At 43.5% G+C, this 19500-nt stretch overlaps 1 protein-coding gene across 24 annotated transcripts in view; it reads right to left on the reverse strand.

Moving 5' to 3' along the window:
- Positions 1 to 19500, reverse strand: part of LOC129656594 (carboxyl-terminal PDZ ligand of neuronal nitric oxide synthase protein-like) — a 358204-nt gene that overhangs the window by 35487 nt on the left and 303217 nt on the right. For all 24 annotated transcript variants that reach the window (XM_055587269.1, XM_055587261.1, XM_055587260.1 and 21 more), the window contains one exon: positions 17426 to 17567. In XM_055587269.1, coding sequence (XP_055443244.1) covers positions 17426 to 17567 — 142 coding nt within the window. The remainder of the gene's footprint in view (positions 1 to 17425; positions 17568 to 19500) is intronic.

A 19500-nucleotide genomic window follows, 5' to 3' on the forward strand; every position in this document is an offset into this window, starting at 1 on the left:
CCTGGAGACAGCGGCAGTGGCACAGAAGAGATAGGCAGCTGGTTCGTCATACTTTGTCTATTTCCCACTTGCTTCTTCCCACTGACCATGTCTTTGATCACATGCTCAAAAAATGTATCAAAGTCCTACTGTTGCTTATTTTTCTTCATTCTCTGCTCTTCTCTCTTCCTTGGACTCTGTAGAAACAACTGGCGATTCTCAGGCATTTCCCAGGAAATACCTTTTCCTCTACATTCAGGATTAGGTTCATCACTAACTATCTTCAAATAAAACTTTGAAACTTTCAGAGACTAAGCACCAATTGTAAAACTGCACAGAGTAACATAAGTAGGAAGTATGAAGTGTTGATTCCCTAAACCTCAAGCCAACTCAGGGAACCAGGCTTTGGTCATTTGTGGGCCTGCCTTGTAGAACAAATAGTTCTAACAGGCCTTCCCATGCAAACCCACATGAGTCATCTGGGGAAGCAAGCCTGGTGTGTGTGTATACATGTATTTATTTAACATTCAAAAACCATTTTATTCTTTAAAATTTTCATTGGAGTATGTGTGTTTGTGTGTGTGCTCAGTCATCTCTGACTCTGCGACCCTATGCTCCTCTGTCCATGGGATTTTCCCGGCCGGAATACTGGAGTAGGTTGCCATCTCCCACTCCAGGGGATCTTCTCGACCCAGGGATCGAAATTGCATCTCTTATGTTTCCTGCATTGCAGGCAGATTCTTTACCACTGAGCCACTAGGGAGGCCCTTGCTGGAATATAGTTGATTTAAAACTTTGTGTTAGTTTCAGCTGTACAGCAAAGTGAGCCACTGATGCATATACATACGAAAGTGAAAGTCCATGGAATTCTCCAGGCCACAATAGTGGAGTGGGTAGCCTTTCCCTTCTCCAGGGGATCTTCCCAACCCAGGGGTCGAACCCAGGTCTCCCACATTGCAGGAGGATTCTTTACCAGCTGAGCCACAAGGGAAGCCCCCAAATACTGGAGTGGGTAGCCTATCTACCCTTTTTACAACTCTTTTCCCACAGCCTAGTATTTCAGAAGCAGACAGTGTGCTTGGTTTTCCTTCTGGCTGCTCTAGGAGCTGGGAGATGACTGTTGAGTGTTGCGATGGCAACAGAAAGGAGGACCCTGGACCATGGCACAGCAGGGCAGTTCTTCTGCCTCTTTGTCAACCAGCCAGCAGGAGCATAGAGAGCAGGCTGCTTTTTACCACCTCCTGCACCCAGAAGTGACCTTCTTGACAATCAGGAGGTTTACCCTGTGACAGGGAGGACTGATGGATAATCCGTGTCTATTTCTCAGTAGGCAGATAGTGCTGGGAACTGAGCATCTGGTCCTCCTTGCCCCTAGAGGAACAGACAGGGTGAAATGGGCCTGCACTTGATGAGAGCTTTCCATCAGTCATCAGGGGAGACTGGCTTCCACAGCACCGGGGAGCCATCTGTCAAGTGCTCTTAAATAGCAAAAGCAATGTCAACTGTGTCCTGATCTTGAGGCCAAGGGTGTGTTTCATTCACATCTCCCATGGATCTGGCACAGAGAAGGTGTTTAGTAAATACTTACAAAAGAAACAGTGTTATCACAGGGTACAAAACAGGGAAGTGGGCTCTACAGGGAGGCTGCCCCTCAGCCCTGGAAATCCTAATACAGTAAGTTCCCTACATACAGACCTTCAAGTTGCGAACTTTCAAAGATGCAAATGTGCATTCACGTGGCCAATCATGTACGTTAGTTCACGTGTCTGGTATACACTGTCACATGAGCACATCTTCCATAAGTGGTTCTGCTTCTGTGTACTTTACTGGACAGTACTGGACAGTATCTTTATTTTAAGCCTGGATGTACAGAAGGAAGCGTAAAACCAGCAGTGACATGGCCGGTACTACTGTACTTTTCAAGGTACCGTACCATATGATTAAAAATGGGCTTTTGTGTGTTTGTCTTTTATGTATTATTTGTGTGAAAAGTATTATAAATCTATTACAGTGCAGTACTACATAGCTGATCGTGTTAGCTTGGTAACCTAGACTAACTTTGTTGGACTTACAAACACACACTCAGACCAGAATTCATTCGTATGTAGGGGACTGACTGTAATGAGAACTGAGCAGCACCCTGCAGAGGGTCTGGAGACATGCAGGCCAGAAACTCACAAGGGATGGAAAAATCTCCGAGATTCTAGTTCTGCTTCTGGGGAAGTCATTAAAAAATAAACTTCTCAGCCATTCTCTTTGTACTAGGAGAGTTTCCAAGCCAACACTGATGTAAGTGAATCACCCACTAGGGGCTGCTTTCTGAGACAATTTCTGCCACTCAAAGGGTCCTCTGATGATCACATTTGGATCCTTACAGATTTAATACAGCTAACGGGTAGAGAGCATGCATACCTATTTTATTTCACTTCACAGATACTTCATTTTTACAAATTGAAGGCTTCTGGCAAATCTGCACCATTTTTCTAACAGCATTTGCTTACTTTGTGCTTCTGTGTCATATTTTGGTAATTCTCACAATATTTCAAACTTTTTCATTGTCTGTTATTAGTTGTTATTCATTATCTGTTATGATCTGTGATCAGTGATCTTTAAAAATTTTTTTTAATTTTTTAATTGGAGGATAATTGATTTACAGTGTTGTGCTGGTTTCTGCTGTACAACAACGTGAATCAGCCCTAAGTATACATATATCCTCCTCTCTCCTGAGCCTCCCTCCCACCCCGCTCCCCACATCTCACCTCCCTAGGTCGTCATGGAGCACCAGGCTGAACTCCCTGTGTTATACAGCAATGTTCCCACTAACTATCCATTTTACATATGGATATTTCATATGTGTGCATTTCAGTTCTACTCTCTCAATTTGTCCTACCCTCTCCTTTACCTACTATGACCACAAGTCCATTCTCTATGTTTGTGTTTCTATTCCTGCCCTGCAAATAGGTTCATCAGTACCATTTTTCTAGATTCCATATATATGCATTAGGATATGGCATTTGTTTTTCTGATCTACTTCACTCTGTATAACCTCCAATGTTACTATTGTAATTATTTTGGGGCAGTGTAAACTGTACCCATATAAGACAGTAAACTTAACAAATCTGTTTTATTTTTTACAAATGTGATATAGAATTATAGAATATTCAGACTGAAAGTATTTTCCAGGTGGACAGCAAAGGGACTCAGCCATATATATACACGTATCCATGATCCTCCAAACTCCCCTCCCATCCAGCCTGCCACATAACACTGAGCAGAGTTCCCTGTGCTATGCAATGGGTCCTTACTGGTTATCTGTTTTAAATATAGCAGTGTGTATCTGACTGCTTCACTTACTGGCATTTATGCCCCCCACTCCTCTCTACCACCACTGTGCCCATCTCTTTCTTTTTCTTGGGCCTCCCTGTTCCCTAAGATACAACAATATTGAAACTAGGCCTTGTAATAACCTACCTTGGCCTCTAAGTATTCAAATGAAAGGAAGAGTCACATATCTCTCACTTTTAAATCTAAAGCTACATAGGATTAAGCTAACCGAGGAAGGCAAGTTGAAAGCCAAAACAGGTCAAAAGCAAGGCTTACTGCAACAGTGAGCCAAGCTGTGAATGCCTAAATCAGGACAAAGCCCTAACTCTCTTAAATTCTGTAACACCTGAGAGAAGTTAGAAAGCTGCATAAGAAAAGTTTGAAGTTAGCAGAGGTTGGTTCATGAGGTTTAAGGAAAGAAGCCATAACCATAAAAAAAAAAAAAAAGTACAAACAAGTGCTGATGTAGAAGCTGCAGCAAGTTATCAAGAAGATCTAGCTAAGATCACTAACGAAGATGTCTATGCTAAATAACAGGTTTTCCACATAGTGGAAACAGCCTTACATTGGAAAGATGCTGCCATTCAGGACTTTCATAGCTAGAGAGGATAAGTCAATGCCAGACTTCAAAACTTCAAAGGACAGGCTGACTATTGTTATTAATGGAGCTAAAGTAGCCAGTGACTTCAAGTTGAAGCCAATGTTTATTTACCATTCTGAAAATCCTAGGGCCTTTAAGAATTATGCTACATCTACCCTGCCTGTGCCCTACAAAGGGAACAACAAAGCTTAGATAACAGCACATCTGTTGACAACATGATTACTTGATATTTTAAGCCCACTGTTGAGACCTACTGCTTAAAAAAGATTCCTTTCAAATTATTACTGCTCATTGACAATGCACCGAGTCACCTAAGAGCTCTGATGGAGATGTACAATGAGATTAATGTCGTTTTCATGCTTGCTAGGGCAACATTCATTCTGCAGCCCATGGATCAAGGAGTAATTTCAACTTTCGAGTCTTATTATTTAGGAAATATATTTCATAATGATATAGCTTCCATAAATAGCAATTCTTCTGATGAATCTGAGCAAAATAAATTGAAGGCCTTCTGGAAAGGATTCACCATTCCAGATGCCATTAAGAATATTCTGATTCATGTGAAGAGGCCAAAATGTCTCCATGAACAGGAGTTTGGAAGAAGTTGATTCCAACAACATGGATGACTTTGAGGGGTTCAAAACTTCAGTGGAGGAAATAACTGCAGATATGGTGGGAATAGCAAGGGAACTAGCATAAGAAGGGGAGTCTGAAGATGTGACTGAATTCTCATGATAAACCTGAACCGATGAGGAACTGCTTCTTAGGGATGACCACAGTGGTCTCTTGAGATGGAATCTACTTCTGATAAAGATGTGTAAAGACTACTGAAATGACAACAAAGGGTTTCGAATATTACATAGACTTAGTTGATAAAGCAGTGGCAGGGTCTGAGAGGCCTGAGTTCAATTTTGTAAGAAGTTCTACCACAGGTAAAACACTATTAAAATGGCATTGCATGCTACAGAGATATTATTTGTGAAAGGAGAAACAACCAATGTGGCAAACGTCATTGCTGCCTTATTTTAAGAAATGGCCTCAGCTCTCCAATCTTCAGCAACCACCACCCTAATCAGTGAGCACCATCAGCATTGAGGCAAGACTCTCTACCAGCAAAAAGATAACAGTTTGCTCAGGTGATAGCATTTTAGTAATGAGCTATTTTTTAATTGAAGTATATACAATTTTTTTTTAGATATAATACTATTTTACACTTAATAAACTACAGTATGATGTAAAGTGAAACTGAAAGTCACTCAGTTGCGTCTGACTCTTTGTGACCCATGGACTGTAGTCCACGGAATTCTCCAAGCCAGAATACTGGAGTGAGTAGCCTTTCCCTTCTCCAGTGGATCTTCCTGACCCAGGAATTGAACTGGGGTCTCCTGCATTGCAGGTGGATTCTTTACCAACTTAGCCATCAGGAAAGCCCTAGTAGAGTGTAAAGATAACTTTAATGTGCACTGGAAAACCAAAAATTTTGTGCTACTCACTTTATTACGATATTCACTTTATTGCCATGGTCTGAAACTGAACCTGTGGTATCTCCTAATGCCTGTACAGTAACAGATTTGTTAGAACCGAGGGGAAAGAACAAGCTAGATGGAGGGATATCATTATTGTGTGTGACCGTCAGCGTATCGCGGCTTCCCTGACAGCTCAGTTGATAAAGAATCCACCTGCAATGCAGGAGACCACAGTGAGAAGAAGTGGGCAGAGAGGAGGGGAGGCCATGGGAGGCACTCTAGACAGAGGGCAAGACAGGGGCAAAGATACTGATGTAGAGAAATCCCCATGGAAGCACTGCAAATGACCCTGTGGAAGGGACCTGACTGAGAAGAGACAGGATTTTATCCTGAAGGAAGAAAAGTAGGCACGTGATACCAAAAGATTTTCATTCTTTCAAATTCTACTCAAGGGATGATGTAGATGGTAGATCTATAAGGGACAAGATAGAAAGCAGTGCTCTAGGTGAGAAATATGAGAGCTAAAGCTAAAGAGGTGGTGATAACACAGAGCCAAGGACACAAACCTGGAATATCTTCAGGGGGCAGAAATCACAGGACTTGGAAATTAATCGTCTATGGGCAGGGAACGGGGAGGGAAAGAGGGAAAGGCGGAGGAGAGGCAGGGAGGAGACAGGAATACATGTAGAATGAGTTTCACAATTCTGACTGAAGTGACTGAGCAGAGACTGGCATCCTACACAGAAAATTCCAGAGAAGAAGGACTATGGGTAAGAGAATGAAACTGGGAAAGTTTGTAACAGCTAACTGGAGATACCGACTATCCACAAGTGGAGAGTTCAAGATAAGATGTGGCCTAGAGATAAACATAAGTTAAAACCACGGGAAGTGAAAAGTTAAAAAAAAAAGCACCAAGGACTAATCCCAGGAGAAATGCCCTGGGGATTTCACCCAAGGGGCAGGTGAAAAAAAAGGATCCTGGAAAGCAGCTAGCAGAAAAAGAAGGAAAGAGTGGCAAGAGCGGAGGTGGGGGGCCCCAGAGCTAGGGAAGGGAGTGATTCATTCCCCGTGATGCACACTGCAGAGAAAGGCTGGTTCAATTTGCCAACCTGGCCCTTGTGGCTCAGACGGTAAAGCATTTGCCTATAATGTGGGAGACCCGTGTTCGATCCCTGGGTTGGGAAGATCCCCTGGAGAAGAAAATGGTTTTCCAGTACTCTTGCCTGGAAAATCCCATGGACAGAGGATCTTGGTAGGCTACAGTTCTTGGGGTCGCAAAGAGTCGGACATGACTGAGAGACTTCACTTTCACTTTTAGTGACCTGGACAGCTTGTTTCAGGAAATATTGGTAGGCAGCAGATATCAGATCACGGGAGGTTGAAGGGCTAATGGCAAGGGTGGGGTAAAATGCCAACAATGGGGATAAATGTGTGTAGCCTGAAGCTTGACTAGGAAGGAGAGAAAAGAGATAGGCTAGGGGGAGATGCAGGGACAAGAAAGATGTGATTTTTGTTTTGTTTTTCAGATGGAAAAGACTTGCCCTTATCTATCTGCGGTGGAGAAGAAAGCACAGTGAAAGATGCAGGTGATGATTCAGGAGAGGGAGCTGATAGCTCAGGGTTTCGGAAGAGGCAAGATGAGAAGGCAAAGGCAGGTGGAGGGGTTCATCTGGGTCAGGAGAGGGACACTGGACACTAAGATGGGAGCTTCGGGGACAAGGGGGAAGCAGGAGGGCTAAAGGCAAAGCCGCCTGCGGCCAAGTCCAGGGACCACAGACGGGTGTGAGCCGATGTCACAGCGCTAAAACAGCAGGCAATGCTGGATTAATACAGAACTTCTTACCTGTCAGTTATGCCTCAAAAAATGGCTGGGAAAAAAAGAACAAAAGATTATCAGCTCCGTCCAAAAGTGCTTGAAATGGTCACTTTTGGCCTCAAAATTGCAATATTAATCACTTAGACTCAAATAGTGCTTACTGTGTTCCAGGCACTAGTTTAAGGGATGTACATGTATTATTAACTTACTTATCCTTATAACCACCCTGAAAGTTAGGCACTATTATTATTCCCATTAGACAAAGAAACTGAGGCACACAGCTAGTAAAACTGAAGCTAAGGCTCAAAGCCCGCCAGTCTGGCTTTACGCTTGGTGCTTTTAACCACTGCACCACCTTGCCTCCCAACAGGCTCACTGCTTCCACCTGTACTCAGCCACCCTGCTTTATCTTCTTCATTGCACTGACATCCCCTAAAAAGGCCTCGTGTGTCATCTGTTGCATCCTCCACCCCAACTTCCAATGTGAGTTCCTCGCCAGCAGGAACTTGTTTCCTTCTTCACAGTATTCCCAGTTCCCAGAATCAAGCCTTGCATCTGGGGAAACTAATAAATATCCACTTAATGAAGGAAGGGGATGAAACTAAGGAGAAACTAAGCATCAGGCAGTGGTGGCCTGCTGCGATGGAACGGCAGGTGTGGTGGAGCCCGGAAGTGACGGGACGTCAGGGGTGTGCTTGCTTGAATAAGCCAGATGCCCGGGTTTGGCAGGTGTAACAGGTACACAGTAAATACTCCTGAGCCACCTGTCACCGTCTAGATGACATGAGTCCTGTTTTAAGACGCTCTAATCTCCAAAGGGCTCCAAGCCCTTCCCCACATTGGACCGTCTGCCACCGTGAGAAGACAGATGCCTCCAGGGGAACAGGATCTCTCCCAGGAAACCTGTCCAGGAGTCAGAGAAACTGCACGGGGCAAAGCAAGGCAAGCAGAACAGGGGCAGAGGCCCCACCTGGCTCTGAGCCCTGGGGGAATGGCCAAGGGCAGCTGTTGCCAAAAGATACAAAGGATAAATCTCCCCCAGGGTAGGGAATGGTGGGAATGAGGGAGGAAAGAAAAGCAGACAGAGAGGGCAAGAGAGGCAGTGCACACAATGAAAGCGAAGACCTTCATTAAAGGCGCTGCTGAAAAACCCAGAAGGGGAAGGGCCCACAAGACATCAAAGAAGACAGCAAAGCCTCCACACATTTGGATTCCTCCAGAGTAAACAAGTTTCCTCGGCACAACAAAGGGCCTGCCTGGGGCAGCTCTACTGGAAAGATAAACACCGAATTAAATGAAAGCTCCCTAATGTGGAAGCAAGACTCTCGTTAAAAGGAAAAGAAAAGCTGCCAGCCCACAGTTCCACTCTTAAGCTTCAAGGTGCCCCATTACAGAGAAAAACCCTGATGGAGTCAATAAATGCTTCTGGGGGAAGCATTTATGGAAAAAGCATTTACGGTAACAAGGAATGTGTTCCTAGCAGCTTACAGACAGTAAGGAAGCAAGTGGGGCTAAAAAGAGGAAGTGACTTTGGGGCTTGATAAGAAAACGTTTCCCATTCCAGATCTGTAGAATTTCAAACACTGATACTCAAAGGCGGTTTCACATCCTGGCCATGGAACCACACCACAAACACGGGGTAGCCATCTAATGTGGCTCTCTCATAAAACCATGGGACTTCAGAGATCTTGTCCACTGTCCTCACAGCATACATGAGGTCATGGAGTTGAGATACTGAACTGGAGAACTAGACGATGGCTAACATGTATTTAGAGTGTACACTCATCTCACACGCTAGTAAAGTCATGCTCAAAATTCTCCAAGCCAGGCTTCAGCAATATGTGAACCGTGAACTTCCTGATGTTCAAGCTGGTTTTAGAAAAGGCAGAGGAACCAGAGATCAAATTGCCAACATCTGCTGGATCATAGAAAAAGCAAGAGAGTTCCAGAAAAACATCTATTTCTGCTTTATTGACTATGCCAAAGCCTTTGATTGTGTGGATCACAATAAACTGTGGAAAATTCTTCAAATGGGAATATCAGACCACCTGATCTGCCTCTTGAGAAATTTGTATGCAGGTCACGAAGCAACAGTTAGAACTGGACATGGAACAACAGACTGGTTCCAAATAGGAAAAGGAGTTCGTCAAGGCTGTATATTGTCACCCTGTTTATTTAACTTCTATGCAGAGTACATCATGAGAAACGCTGGACTGGAAGAAACACAATCTGGAATCAAGATTGCCGGGAGAAATATCAATAACCTCAGATATGCAGATGACACCAGCCTTATGGCAGAAAGTGGAGAGGAACTCCAAAGCCTCTTGATGAAAGTGAAAGTGGAGAGTGAAAAAGTTGGCTTAAAGCTCAACATTCAGAAAACGAAGATCATGGCATCCGGTTCCACCACTTCATGGGAAATAGATGGGGAAACAGTGGAAACAGTGTCAGACTTTATTTTTCTGGGCTCCAAAATCACTACAGATGGTGACTGCAGCCATGAAATTAAAAGACGCTTACTCCTTGGAAGGAAAGTTATGACCAAACTAGATAGCATATTCAAAAGCAGAGACATTACTTTACCAACAAAGGTTCGTCTAGTCAAGGCTATGGTTTTTCCTGTGGTCATGTATGGATGTGAGAGTTGGACTGTGAAGAAGGCTGAGCGCCGAAGAATTGATGCTTTTGAACTGTGGTGTTGGAGAAGACTTTTGAGAGTCCCTTGGACTGTAAGAAGATCCAACCAGTCCATTGTGAAGGAGATCAGCCCTGGGATTTCTTTGGAAGGAATGATGCTAAAGCTGAAACTCCAGTACTTTGGCCACCTCATGCGAAGAGATGACTCATTGGAAAAGACTCTGATGCTGGAAGGGATTGGGGGCAGGAGGAGAAGGGGATGACAGAGGATGAGATGGCTGGATGGTATCACTGACTTGATGGACGTGAGTCTCAGTGAACTCCAGGAGTTGGTGATGGACAGGGAGGCCTTGCGTGCTGCGATTCATGGGGTCGCAAAGAGTCCGACAGGACTGAGTGACTGATCTGATCTGATCTGATATGCTAGGAATGATGCTGATTTACCTGCATTATCTCCCAACACCTAGCTAGCAGATAAGAAAGATCTAGAAAGACTAGAAAGTTTGCCAAGGATCACCTAGCTAAGATCATGAACTCCTTATTGCAAAATTCAGACTTAAATTGAAGAAATTAGGGAAAACCACTAGACCACTCGGCTATGACTTAAATCGCTTATACAGTGGAAGTGAGAAATAGATTCAAGTCATTAGATCTGATAGACAAGAGTGCCGGAAGAACTATGGACAGAGGGTTCGTGACATTGTACAGAAGGCAGGGATCGAGACCACCGCCAAGAAAAAGAAATGTAAAAAGGCAACATGGTTGTCTGAGGAGGCCTTACAAATACCTGAGGAAAGAAGAGAAGCTAAAGGCAAAAACGATAAGGAAAGATATAAGCATCTGAATGCAGAGTTCCAAAGAATAGCAAGAAGAGATAAGAAAGCATTCCTTAGGGATCAATACAAAGAAATAGAGGAAAACAATAGAATGGGAAAGACTGGAGATCTCTTCAAGAAAATTAGAGATACCAAGGGAACATTTCATGCAAAGATGGGCACAATACAGGACAGAAGCAGTATGGGCCTAACAGAAGCAGAAGATACTAACAAGAGGTGATAAGAATACACAGAAGAACTATACAAAAAAGATCTTTATGACCCAGATAACCATGATGGTGTGATCACTCACCTAGAGCCAGACATCCTGGAATGCGAAGTCAAGTGGGCCTTAGGAAGCATCACTACGAACAAAGCTAGTGGAGGTGATGGAATCCCAATTGAGCTATTTCAAATTCTAAAAGAAGATGCTGTGAAAGTGCTGTACTCAATATGCCAGCAAATTTGGAAAACTCAGCAGTGGCCACAGGACTGGAAAAGGTCAGTTTTCATTCCAATCCCAAAGAAAGGCAATGCCAAAGAATGCTCAAACTACTGCACAATTGCACTCATCTTACACGCTAGCAAAGTAATGCTCAAAATTCTCCAAGCCAGGCTTCAACAGTATGTGAACTGAAAACTTTAGGATGTAGCTGGATTTAGAAAAGGCAGAGGAACCAGAGATCAAATTGCCAACATCTGTTGGACGATCAAAAAAGCAACAGAGTTCTAGAAAAACATCTACTTTTGCTTTATTGACTACGCCAAAGTCTTTGACTGTGTGGATCACAACAATTCTTCAAGAGAATTGTAGAAAATTCTTCAAGAGATGGGAATACCAGATCACCTTATCTGCCTTGTGAGAAATCTGTATGCAAGTCAAGAAGCAAAAGTTAGAACTGGGCATGGAACAACATACTGGTTCCAAATTGGGAAAGAAGTACGCCAAGGCTGTATATTGTCACCCTGCTTATTTAACTTATGCAGAGTACATCTTGCGAAATGCCAGGCTGGATGAAGAACAAGTCGGAATCAAAATTGCCGGGAGAAATATCGATAACCTCAGATACGCAGATGACACCACCCTTATGGCAGAAAGTGAAGAGGACTTAAAGAGCTTCTTGATGAAACTGAAAGAAGAGAGTGAAAAAAAGCTGGCTTAAAACTCAACATTCAAAAAATGAAGATCATGGCATTCTGTCCCATCACTTCATGGCAAATAGATGAGGAAACAATGGAAACAGTGACAGACTTTATTTTTGGGGGGCTGCAAACTCACTGCAGATGGTGACTACAGCCATGAAATTCAAAGATGCGTGCTCCATGGAAGAAAAGCTCTGACCATCCTAGACAGTATATTAAAAATCATAGACATTACTTTATTGACAAAGGTCCATCTAGTGAAAGCTATGGTTTTTCCAGTAGTCATATGAATGTGAGAGCTGGACCACAAAGAAAGCTGAACGCTGAAGAACTGATGCTTTTCAACTGTGGTGTTGGAGAAGACACTTGACAGTCTCTTGGACTGCAAGGAGGTCAAACTAATCAATCCTAAAGGAAATCAGTCCTGAATATTCATTGGAAGGACGGATGTTGAAGCTGAAGCTGCAATACTTTGGCCACCTAATGCGAAGTACTGACTCATTAGAAAAGACCTGATGTTGGGCAAGATTGAAGGCAGGAGGAGAAGGGGACGACAGAGGATGAGATGGTTGGATGGCATCACCAACTGGATGGACATAAGTTTGAGCCAGGTCCAGGAGTTGGTGATAGACAGGGAAGGCTGTAGTCCATGGGGTCGCAAAGAGCTGGACACAACTGAGTGACTGAACTGACTGACCTAGCTAAGAAATGGTTGACTTAGCATTCAAGCCTAGAATTCACCTGAAAAGTGCCAGAAGCCAAGCTCTCCACTGCTTCTCTAGTCCACAGGTCCAGCACTCCCTCTGTCATGCCACACTGCCTTTTCATTTCCGTGATAGTTAATTTTGTGGGCAAATTTGGCAGAGCCATGGTGTCGATACCTGACCAAACACTATTCTAGATATTGCTGTGAAGGTATTTTTCATACGAGAGTAAACATTTAAATCAATAGATTGAATAAAGCAGATTACCCTCCATAATATAGCTGGGCTTCATCCAATCAGTTGAAAGTCTTAACAGAACAAAGACAGACCTCCTTGGAAGAAGAGGGAATTGTGCCAGCAGACCACTTTAAGACTTGAACTGCAACTCTTTTCTAGGTTTTCAGCCTGGAGCCCACCCTGCAGATTTTGGACTCGCCACACCTCTGTAATCATGTGAGTCAATTCCTTAAAATTAGTACGTGTGTGTGTATCTCCCTAAGACAATTTACATCACTCCACAGGTCAGATTCTCACTTACACAAGTTGGGGAGGGCCCCCCTACTTCCCTTTCTCTGCAGGGATGTATGATACTCAAAGTGCACATTCAAGCCATGCTCAACCTCCTTAAAGAGACACACTGAGTGCTTTGACATCTTAAACTCTGAAGCAAGTATAATGAGCCTGACAGGTTTTCCTAAAATGAACCTAGTTGTTTCCACATGTAGAACGTCAGTTACACTCTTCTTAGGGAAAATGGTATACAGAAGATGCCAAGTGGCTGACGTCTCATGTATATTACTGTAATTTGAAAAAAAAAAAAAAATCACCAAAAAGGTTATAAAAGGAGACAGACATGTAGCTGATGGGTCCAATATCTCAATGCTGACCACCTGTCACAGCCAGAAGAGTGTCACCATGCTGGTCTCTACCTGTAGCCTCAGCCAGCATCACTCATCACCATCCGTGCTCTCTCCAGCCTTCCAGTCTCCCGCTCTAGGCCGTATGACCTCAATCCCACCTACTCCCAAACTTCCCAGGTGGCTCAGTGGTAAAGAACCCCCCTGCCAATACAGGGCATGCAGGTTCAATCCCTGGGTCAGGAAGATCCCTTGAAGGAGGAAATGTCAACCCACTCCAGAATTCTTTCTGGGAAAATCTCATGGACAGAGGAGCCTGGCAGGCTACAGTCCATAGGGTTGCAAAGAGTTGGACACGACTGAGTGACTGAACACACACAGACACACACACATAAAAACACACTACCTACTCCTGCCATTCAAGGTCATCCTTCTTCATCAAGCAGACTGTGAAGAAGTCACTCCCTGCTGAAATTTCTACTCAGTCCCCATATTCACTTTGGCACAGAGTAAACACTGAATCAATGCTGCTGACGACGCCTAAGATGACACACATCCTTTGCCACAATCGTTGACCACATCCCCCACTTTATTCAACAAGTATTTACTGTGTGAAGAGTAGTCCTTGCCCCCCAACTCCCCCGACCCTAGAGCTTGTCCTCTACTGAAGACAGACGACACTATGTATCTGGGAGACAGTGGGCTAAATGCTGGCGGTAGCAGCACCAGCCAAGGGTGAAAAGAACACGGAAACCTAGAGGGAGGAGGTGTTTAAATTTTGGGGAAGGGGCAGAAAGGGAATGGGACAGTGGGAGCTGGAAGGCAGCCTCCCCAGAAGACAGGATAGTGAAGAAAGACTAGAACGGCCGCCTGGAGGTAAATGCAGGAAACGCTAGCACTGGAAATGGGAGGCAGGTGCTTGGGGAGGAGGAGGGGGAAGATAAGAAGGAAACTATGATAGGAAGGGGTCCCCGTTGGAATCTCTATTCATTCCCCAAATAGAATCCGTCCTGGTATCACAGGAAATCACATCAACCTTCAGTTCAGTTCAGTCGCTCAGTTGTGTCTGACTCTTTGTGACCCCATGAATCGCAGCACGCCAGGCCTCCCTGTCCATCACCAACTCCCGGGGTTCACCCAAACTCATGTGCATCGAGTCAGTGATGCCATCCAGCCATCTCATCCTCTGGCGTCCCCTTCTCCTCCTGCCCCCAATCCCTACCAGAATCAGGGTCTTTTCCAATGAGTCAACTCTTCGCATGAGGTGGCCAAAGTATTGGAGTTTCAGCCTCAGCATCAGTCCTTCCAATGAAAACCCAGGACTGGTCTCCTTTAGGATGGACTGGTTGGATCTCAACCTACCCCCACCCAAAAGAGCCCTGCAGGGTCTGGAAGGGGAAGGAACGAGTAGCTCCCACAGCAGGAGGGGAAGAAGACCTAGCTCTCAGAGTAGTCTGTATGAAGTGCTTTTCTCTTCAAAGGCCAAACCTGCCCTCTTTAGCAAATGGCTGAGAAGTCGCTTCTGATTAGGTACTTAGAGGCTAGATCAAGCTCCTCAGACAGTTATGTGATAAGAACAAATTTCAAACACTCAACCTCTAGATAACTTCTCTGTGCCCAACCTCTTTCACTCCAGGAATAGGTGGCTTTACCAGAGACAATGCCCTTTACTTTTCAGTTAGAGTATCTTTGTATATGTGCATCCTGGCTGCCAGTTGTATTGTGGGTTCAATAGCCTTTGAGGTGTAGCCATGACTGTCCACCAACAAGGGAACAGGGCATTGACAAAGAAGAGCTAATAATGTAAAGGCATCAATCTAATCCTGCTAGGAGCTCCAAGGGCAAATCCTCCAGTTCAGAAGTGAGCAGATCAGCTTTTGTTCTGAGCAATGTGGCCAGCTATAGGCTGCAATAATGAAAAGTAAATCTTCCTCCCAGTATAGACACTTAGTTCCTCTTTCCAGAATGAACCAAGTTACCAGTTCTGGAGATGTTTTATGCATAGTGGGCATATACGAAAACACATTTACATGAAGAGTTGACTCATTGGAAAGGACTCTGATGCTGGGAGGGATTGGGGGCAGGAGGAGAAGGGGATGACAGAGGATGAGATGGCTGGATGGCATCACTCGATGAGACTCGATGGACGTGAGTCTCAGTGAACTCCGGGAGTTGGTGATGGACAGGGAGGCCTGGTGTGTTGCGATTCATGGGGTTGCAAAGAGTTGGACACAACTGAGTGACTGATCTGATCTGATTTTTATACAATATAATTGGTATGCTACCAATTCACAGTTCTACATCTTGTTTTTTAAAAACTCAGCAAAATATCTTGGAGATGATTTTTTATCAGTTCACAGAGAACCAATTCATCCTTTTTAGAGGTTCTGCAATATTCCATTACTTATAACCATAAATTATTATAAAATCCCCTCTTGCTAGTTCCAATTTTTATAACTTTTATATATGCATCATTTCACACATGTATGGGTATACCCTTAAGAGGAATTCTTAGAAGAGAATTTGAGGGTGATTTGGGGGTCAAAAGCATGTGAAATTTTAAATTTAATGATTTCCATATTTTTCTCCAGAGGGTTTCTACCTTTACCACACACTATGTCAACATGTGTGTCTGAGTTTATCTCTGAGCTTTCTATTCCAGTCCACTCAGACACTTACTAATGCATCAGCACAGTTTTACAGCTTTATAGTATGTTTTTGTACCTGGAAAGTCACTGGTCTGTCATCACTCATCTTTTCTAGGATTTTTCCTATCCTTGTTTTTTCCCATTTTAAAAAATAATAATAGCTAACAACATATTTGGTGTTTACCATGTGCCAAGTACCAGATTTGGCATTTTAAATATATCTGCTTATCCAATCAACACAATAATTCTATGAGGAAGATACTACTGTTATTCCTACTTTTCCCAGAAGAGGAAACTAAGACACAGAGAGGTTATGGAATTTGCCCGAAATCACACAGTTAGTGACCAGTGCAACTTGAATGGAAACCGAAAATCTCTACCCTTCATCACTTAGCAAAACTGCCTTTTGCGATGGGAGACCTCTTTTGCCATTTTCTAACTTCTTGAATTGAAAGTTTAATTAATTTGATTTTCATGATCGATCATCTATTATTGTAAATAATTAAACCTTTGATTTTCCTTTAAGCACTATTTTTATCTGCAGCCTATAGTTTTAAATATGATAGCTTACCAAAGTGCCTACTTTGCTGATAAAAATTTGTAATGTTAAATTTATAGATTAACATAAGGAAAATTAACATTTGTATGATGTTGAGATTTCCCAACCAAGAACTTTCCAACTATTTGATTTTCTTCATATAAACATATATTTTATTATGATTATTCAGGCATTTTATCTTTTTAAAGATAAAAAAAAGTTATTTCAGTGGATATTTTCTTCCACTATGACTTCCAACTGGTTGATGTTGGAACAGGAAACCACAGTTATCTATATGTATTTACTGGACCTTACCTCTAAATTCTCTTATTTCTAATAGCTTTCAGTTTATTTTCATGGGTTTCCCACATAAAAATATAAACAATATTAACTTTTTACCTAATACTCATACTTCTTGCTCCCACATTTACTGTTGGAGAGATGACAAAAGACACCTTGGTCTTGCTCCTGACTTTTAATGAGACTTGAAGACTGGAGGTACTGGAATAATGTCTACCCTGAGGGTTTACAGAACTACAGAATTTAGAAGTAGGGAAGAAAAACTGCTTCGATAATTAGAAATTATCTTATTTGTTTTATGAAGGTGATTTTGTATGAAAATTTTCTTTGGGATCTGATTTGGTAGTATAAGCAGCTCTACCGTTAAAATGTGTTTCCTGATATCCAGTTTAAATGCCTCGTTTGATAGTTTACACATCTTTAATTTTCTGTTATAAAAGTAACACACATTCTTGAAAGAAAATGTAGAATCTAGAGAGAAACAGAGAAAATGTTTTTAGGTGAAGTGGCTGCTCTGGGCCTGGGGGAACGGTCCACCACCCACACTGTGTATCCACCTGCCTCTTCACCCGCGTCCACAGCAGCGACCGTGCCTACCTGGGTCTCCTGAGCTGCTGCTGTTCCTCTCGCTCTCCCCGTCTTCCTGGCCATCAGCATTCTGCTGTGTGTGCTGTAGGCTCAGCTTGTGGCAGACCTCGAAGGCCTGCCCCACCGTCCGGACGATTCGCATAGCTTGGCTCTGGGAAGGATAAAGGAGAGAAGAGAATGAAGGATGCGGAGACCCTCTACAAGGACACAAGAAGGGCTGAGGTGGGAGAGGATATGCAGAAGGCATGCAGACAGACACCCATGAAGCCAGCGAGGGAAAGAGGTGGAAAAACCTAATGTTGTTTGGCTGTGCACATACTCACAAAGAAGTATGCAAAAACATTTTCCCTGCCCTCAATTACTCCAGAAAATAGAAACTGTCACCGCAGTTTGGAAACAGTCAACTGAATGGACAGATAGCAAAGATTCCAATTGTGGACTTAGCCCAATTCTACCTAGCAAGTCTGACAACACTGGCTGAGACGGTTCAGAATTCTTTTGGCAACCATGATCAAATGTTTCATGGGTTCATCACGTGAAGAGTAACTCAGCTGTCATTTTCTTTTTCCTGCTAGAAATGGTGGGTTTCCCTGGTGTTCCTGCAGATCAAGGGCTGTGAAGATACAGGATTGAGAAGCCATGGTCTAAACAGCAGAACCAGCTGAAGGCCAGAGTCCAGATCCCTTGGAACATCACTGGCAGCCAACCATATCTGAGGTGAGCTTCCCATCCTTGCTCTAAAGACATCACTCACAGGGTCCATTCCTTTGCTACTTTCTTTTCTTTTCATTCTTTTTTCTTGCTATTTAACCTCTTCCTCTAACTGCCCAAGCATTGCGCTTAACCCTAGCTCTTGGTATCCCACTCCTTAGCTAGGACAGCAGGTGGTGGTGGTTGTTAAGTCGCTCAGTCGTGTCCGACTCTTTGAGACCCCATGGACTGCCGCACTCCAGGCTTCCCTGCCCTTCATCATCTCCCAGAGTTTGCACAAACTCATGTCCATTGAGTCGCTGATGCCATCCAACCAGCTCATCTTCTGTCACCCCCTACTCTTCCTGCCTTCAATCTTTCCCAGCATCAGGGTCTTTTCCATTGAGTCAGCTCTTTGCATCAGCTGGCCACAGTTATTGGAGCTTCAGGACAGCAGGGACAGGACAAAAGAGCCTGTTCCTGAAAGGAGTCTTAAGTGGCCCATGCAGGCTAGGAGGAACAACCACACGCAAGAATTTCATGGCATAGTCTCCAAAGTAGACAACTGATTATGATTTGCTAATTGTTCTGCTTTCACTTTCCTTCAAAGACCAAGAATGAATTCAGTGAGAGCTGTGCAAGGTTTAAGAACTCGGGATGGGAAACTGAAGGTCACTGCTCCTTTTACAAAAGTGGTCCCCAACCATTCTGCCACCGCAGACAGTGGAGTATTTCGCTGTGGCTGTCACTCTGCGCCTTGAGTCAAAGATTAATCACATCTTGGATAATCTGCCTTCAGGTCAGTTGTGACTACCTAGTGACACCATCAGTTCACCCATCACATTGGGGAAAAAAATAAAACAAAATAAGCAGTCAAGCAGAGCTTCTCATCAGCAAACCAATTCAATTATAGACAAAAGCAGAGTCCAATGTTTTGATAGCCTGTACAGCCTTGTTGAGGGTAAATGTGTGATTCATTTATGCTTTTCATAATATTGAAATGAGCTCATATTTCTCCATTACTATGCCCAGGAACCCCTAATTGCCTTAGACCTCATGTGTGGAACTGCTGCTCTAATTCACTCTCTGCTAGGTGTTAAGTCCCCAAATAGCTACCCTAACTGTTTTCTCAAGCCTTCCATTACTTCTATGTCCCCTCTTTTCATTTGAGGTCAGAGCATTCATGTTCATGAAAAGGTATTTTAGCCAATCACCATCATATACCTACTTCAGATCTCAGTCAACTTCTTCTCTTTCTGATGTTTCCCAAACTACTTCCTAGAAGTGACTGTCTTAGAGCTCAAACCCCTTTTAGTCCACAAGGCGAACTCCAGGGATGTTCTTAACTTATCTCTTACCTGGAACATCCCGACATGTCTGGATGATGACCACTT

Source organism: Bubalus kerabau, chromosome 6, assembly GCF_029407905.1.
Source record: "Bubalus kerabau isolate K-KA32 ecotype Philippines breed swamp buffalo chromosome 6, PCC_UOA_SB_1v2, whole genome shotgun sequence".
NCBI classification, from domain to species: domain Eukaryota; kingdom Metazoa; phylum Chordata; class Mammalia; order Artiodactyla; family Bovidae; genus Bubalus; species Bubalus kerabau.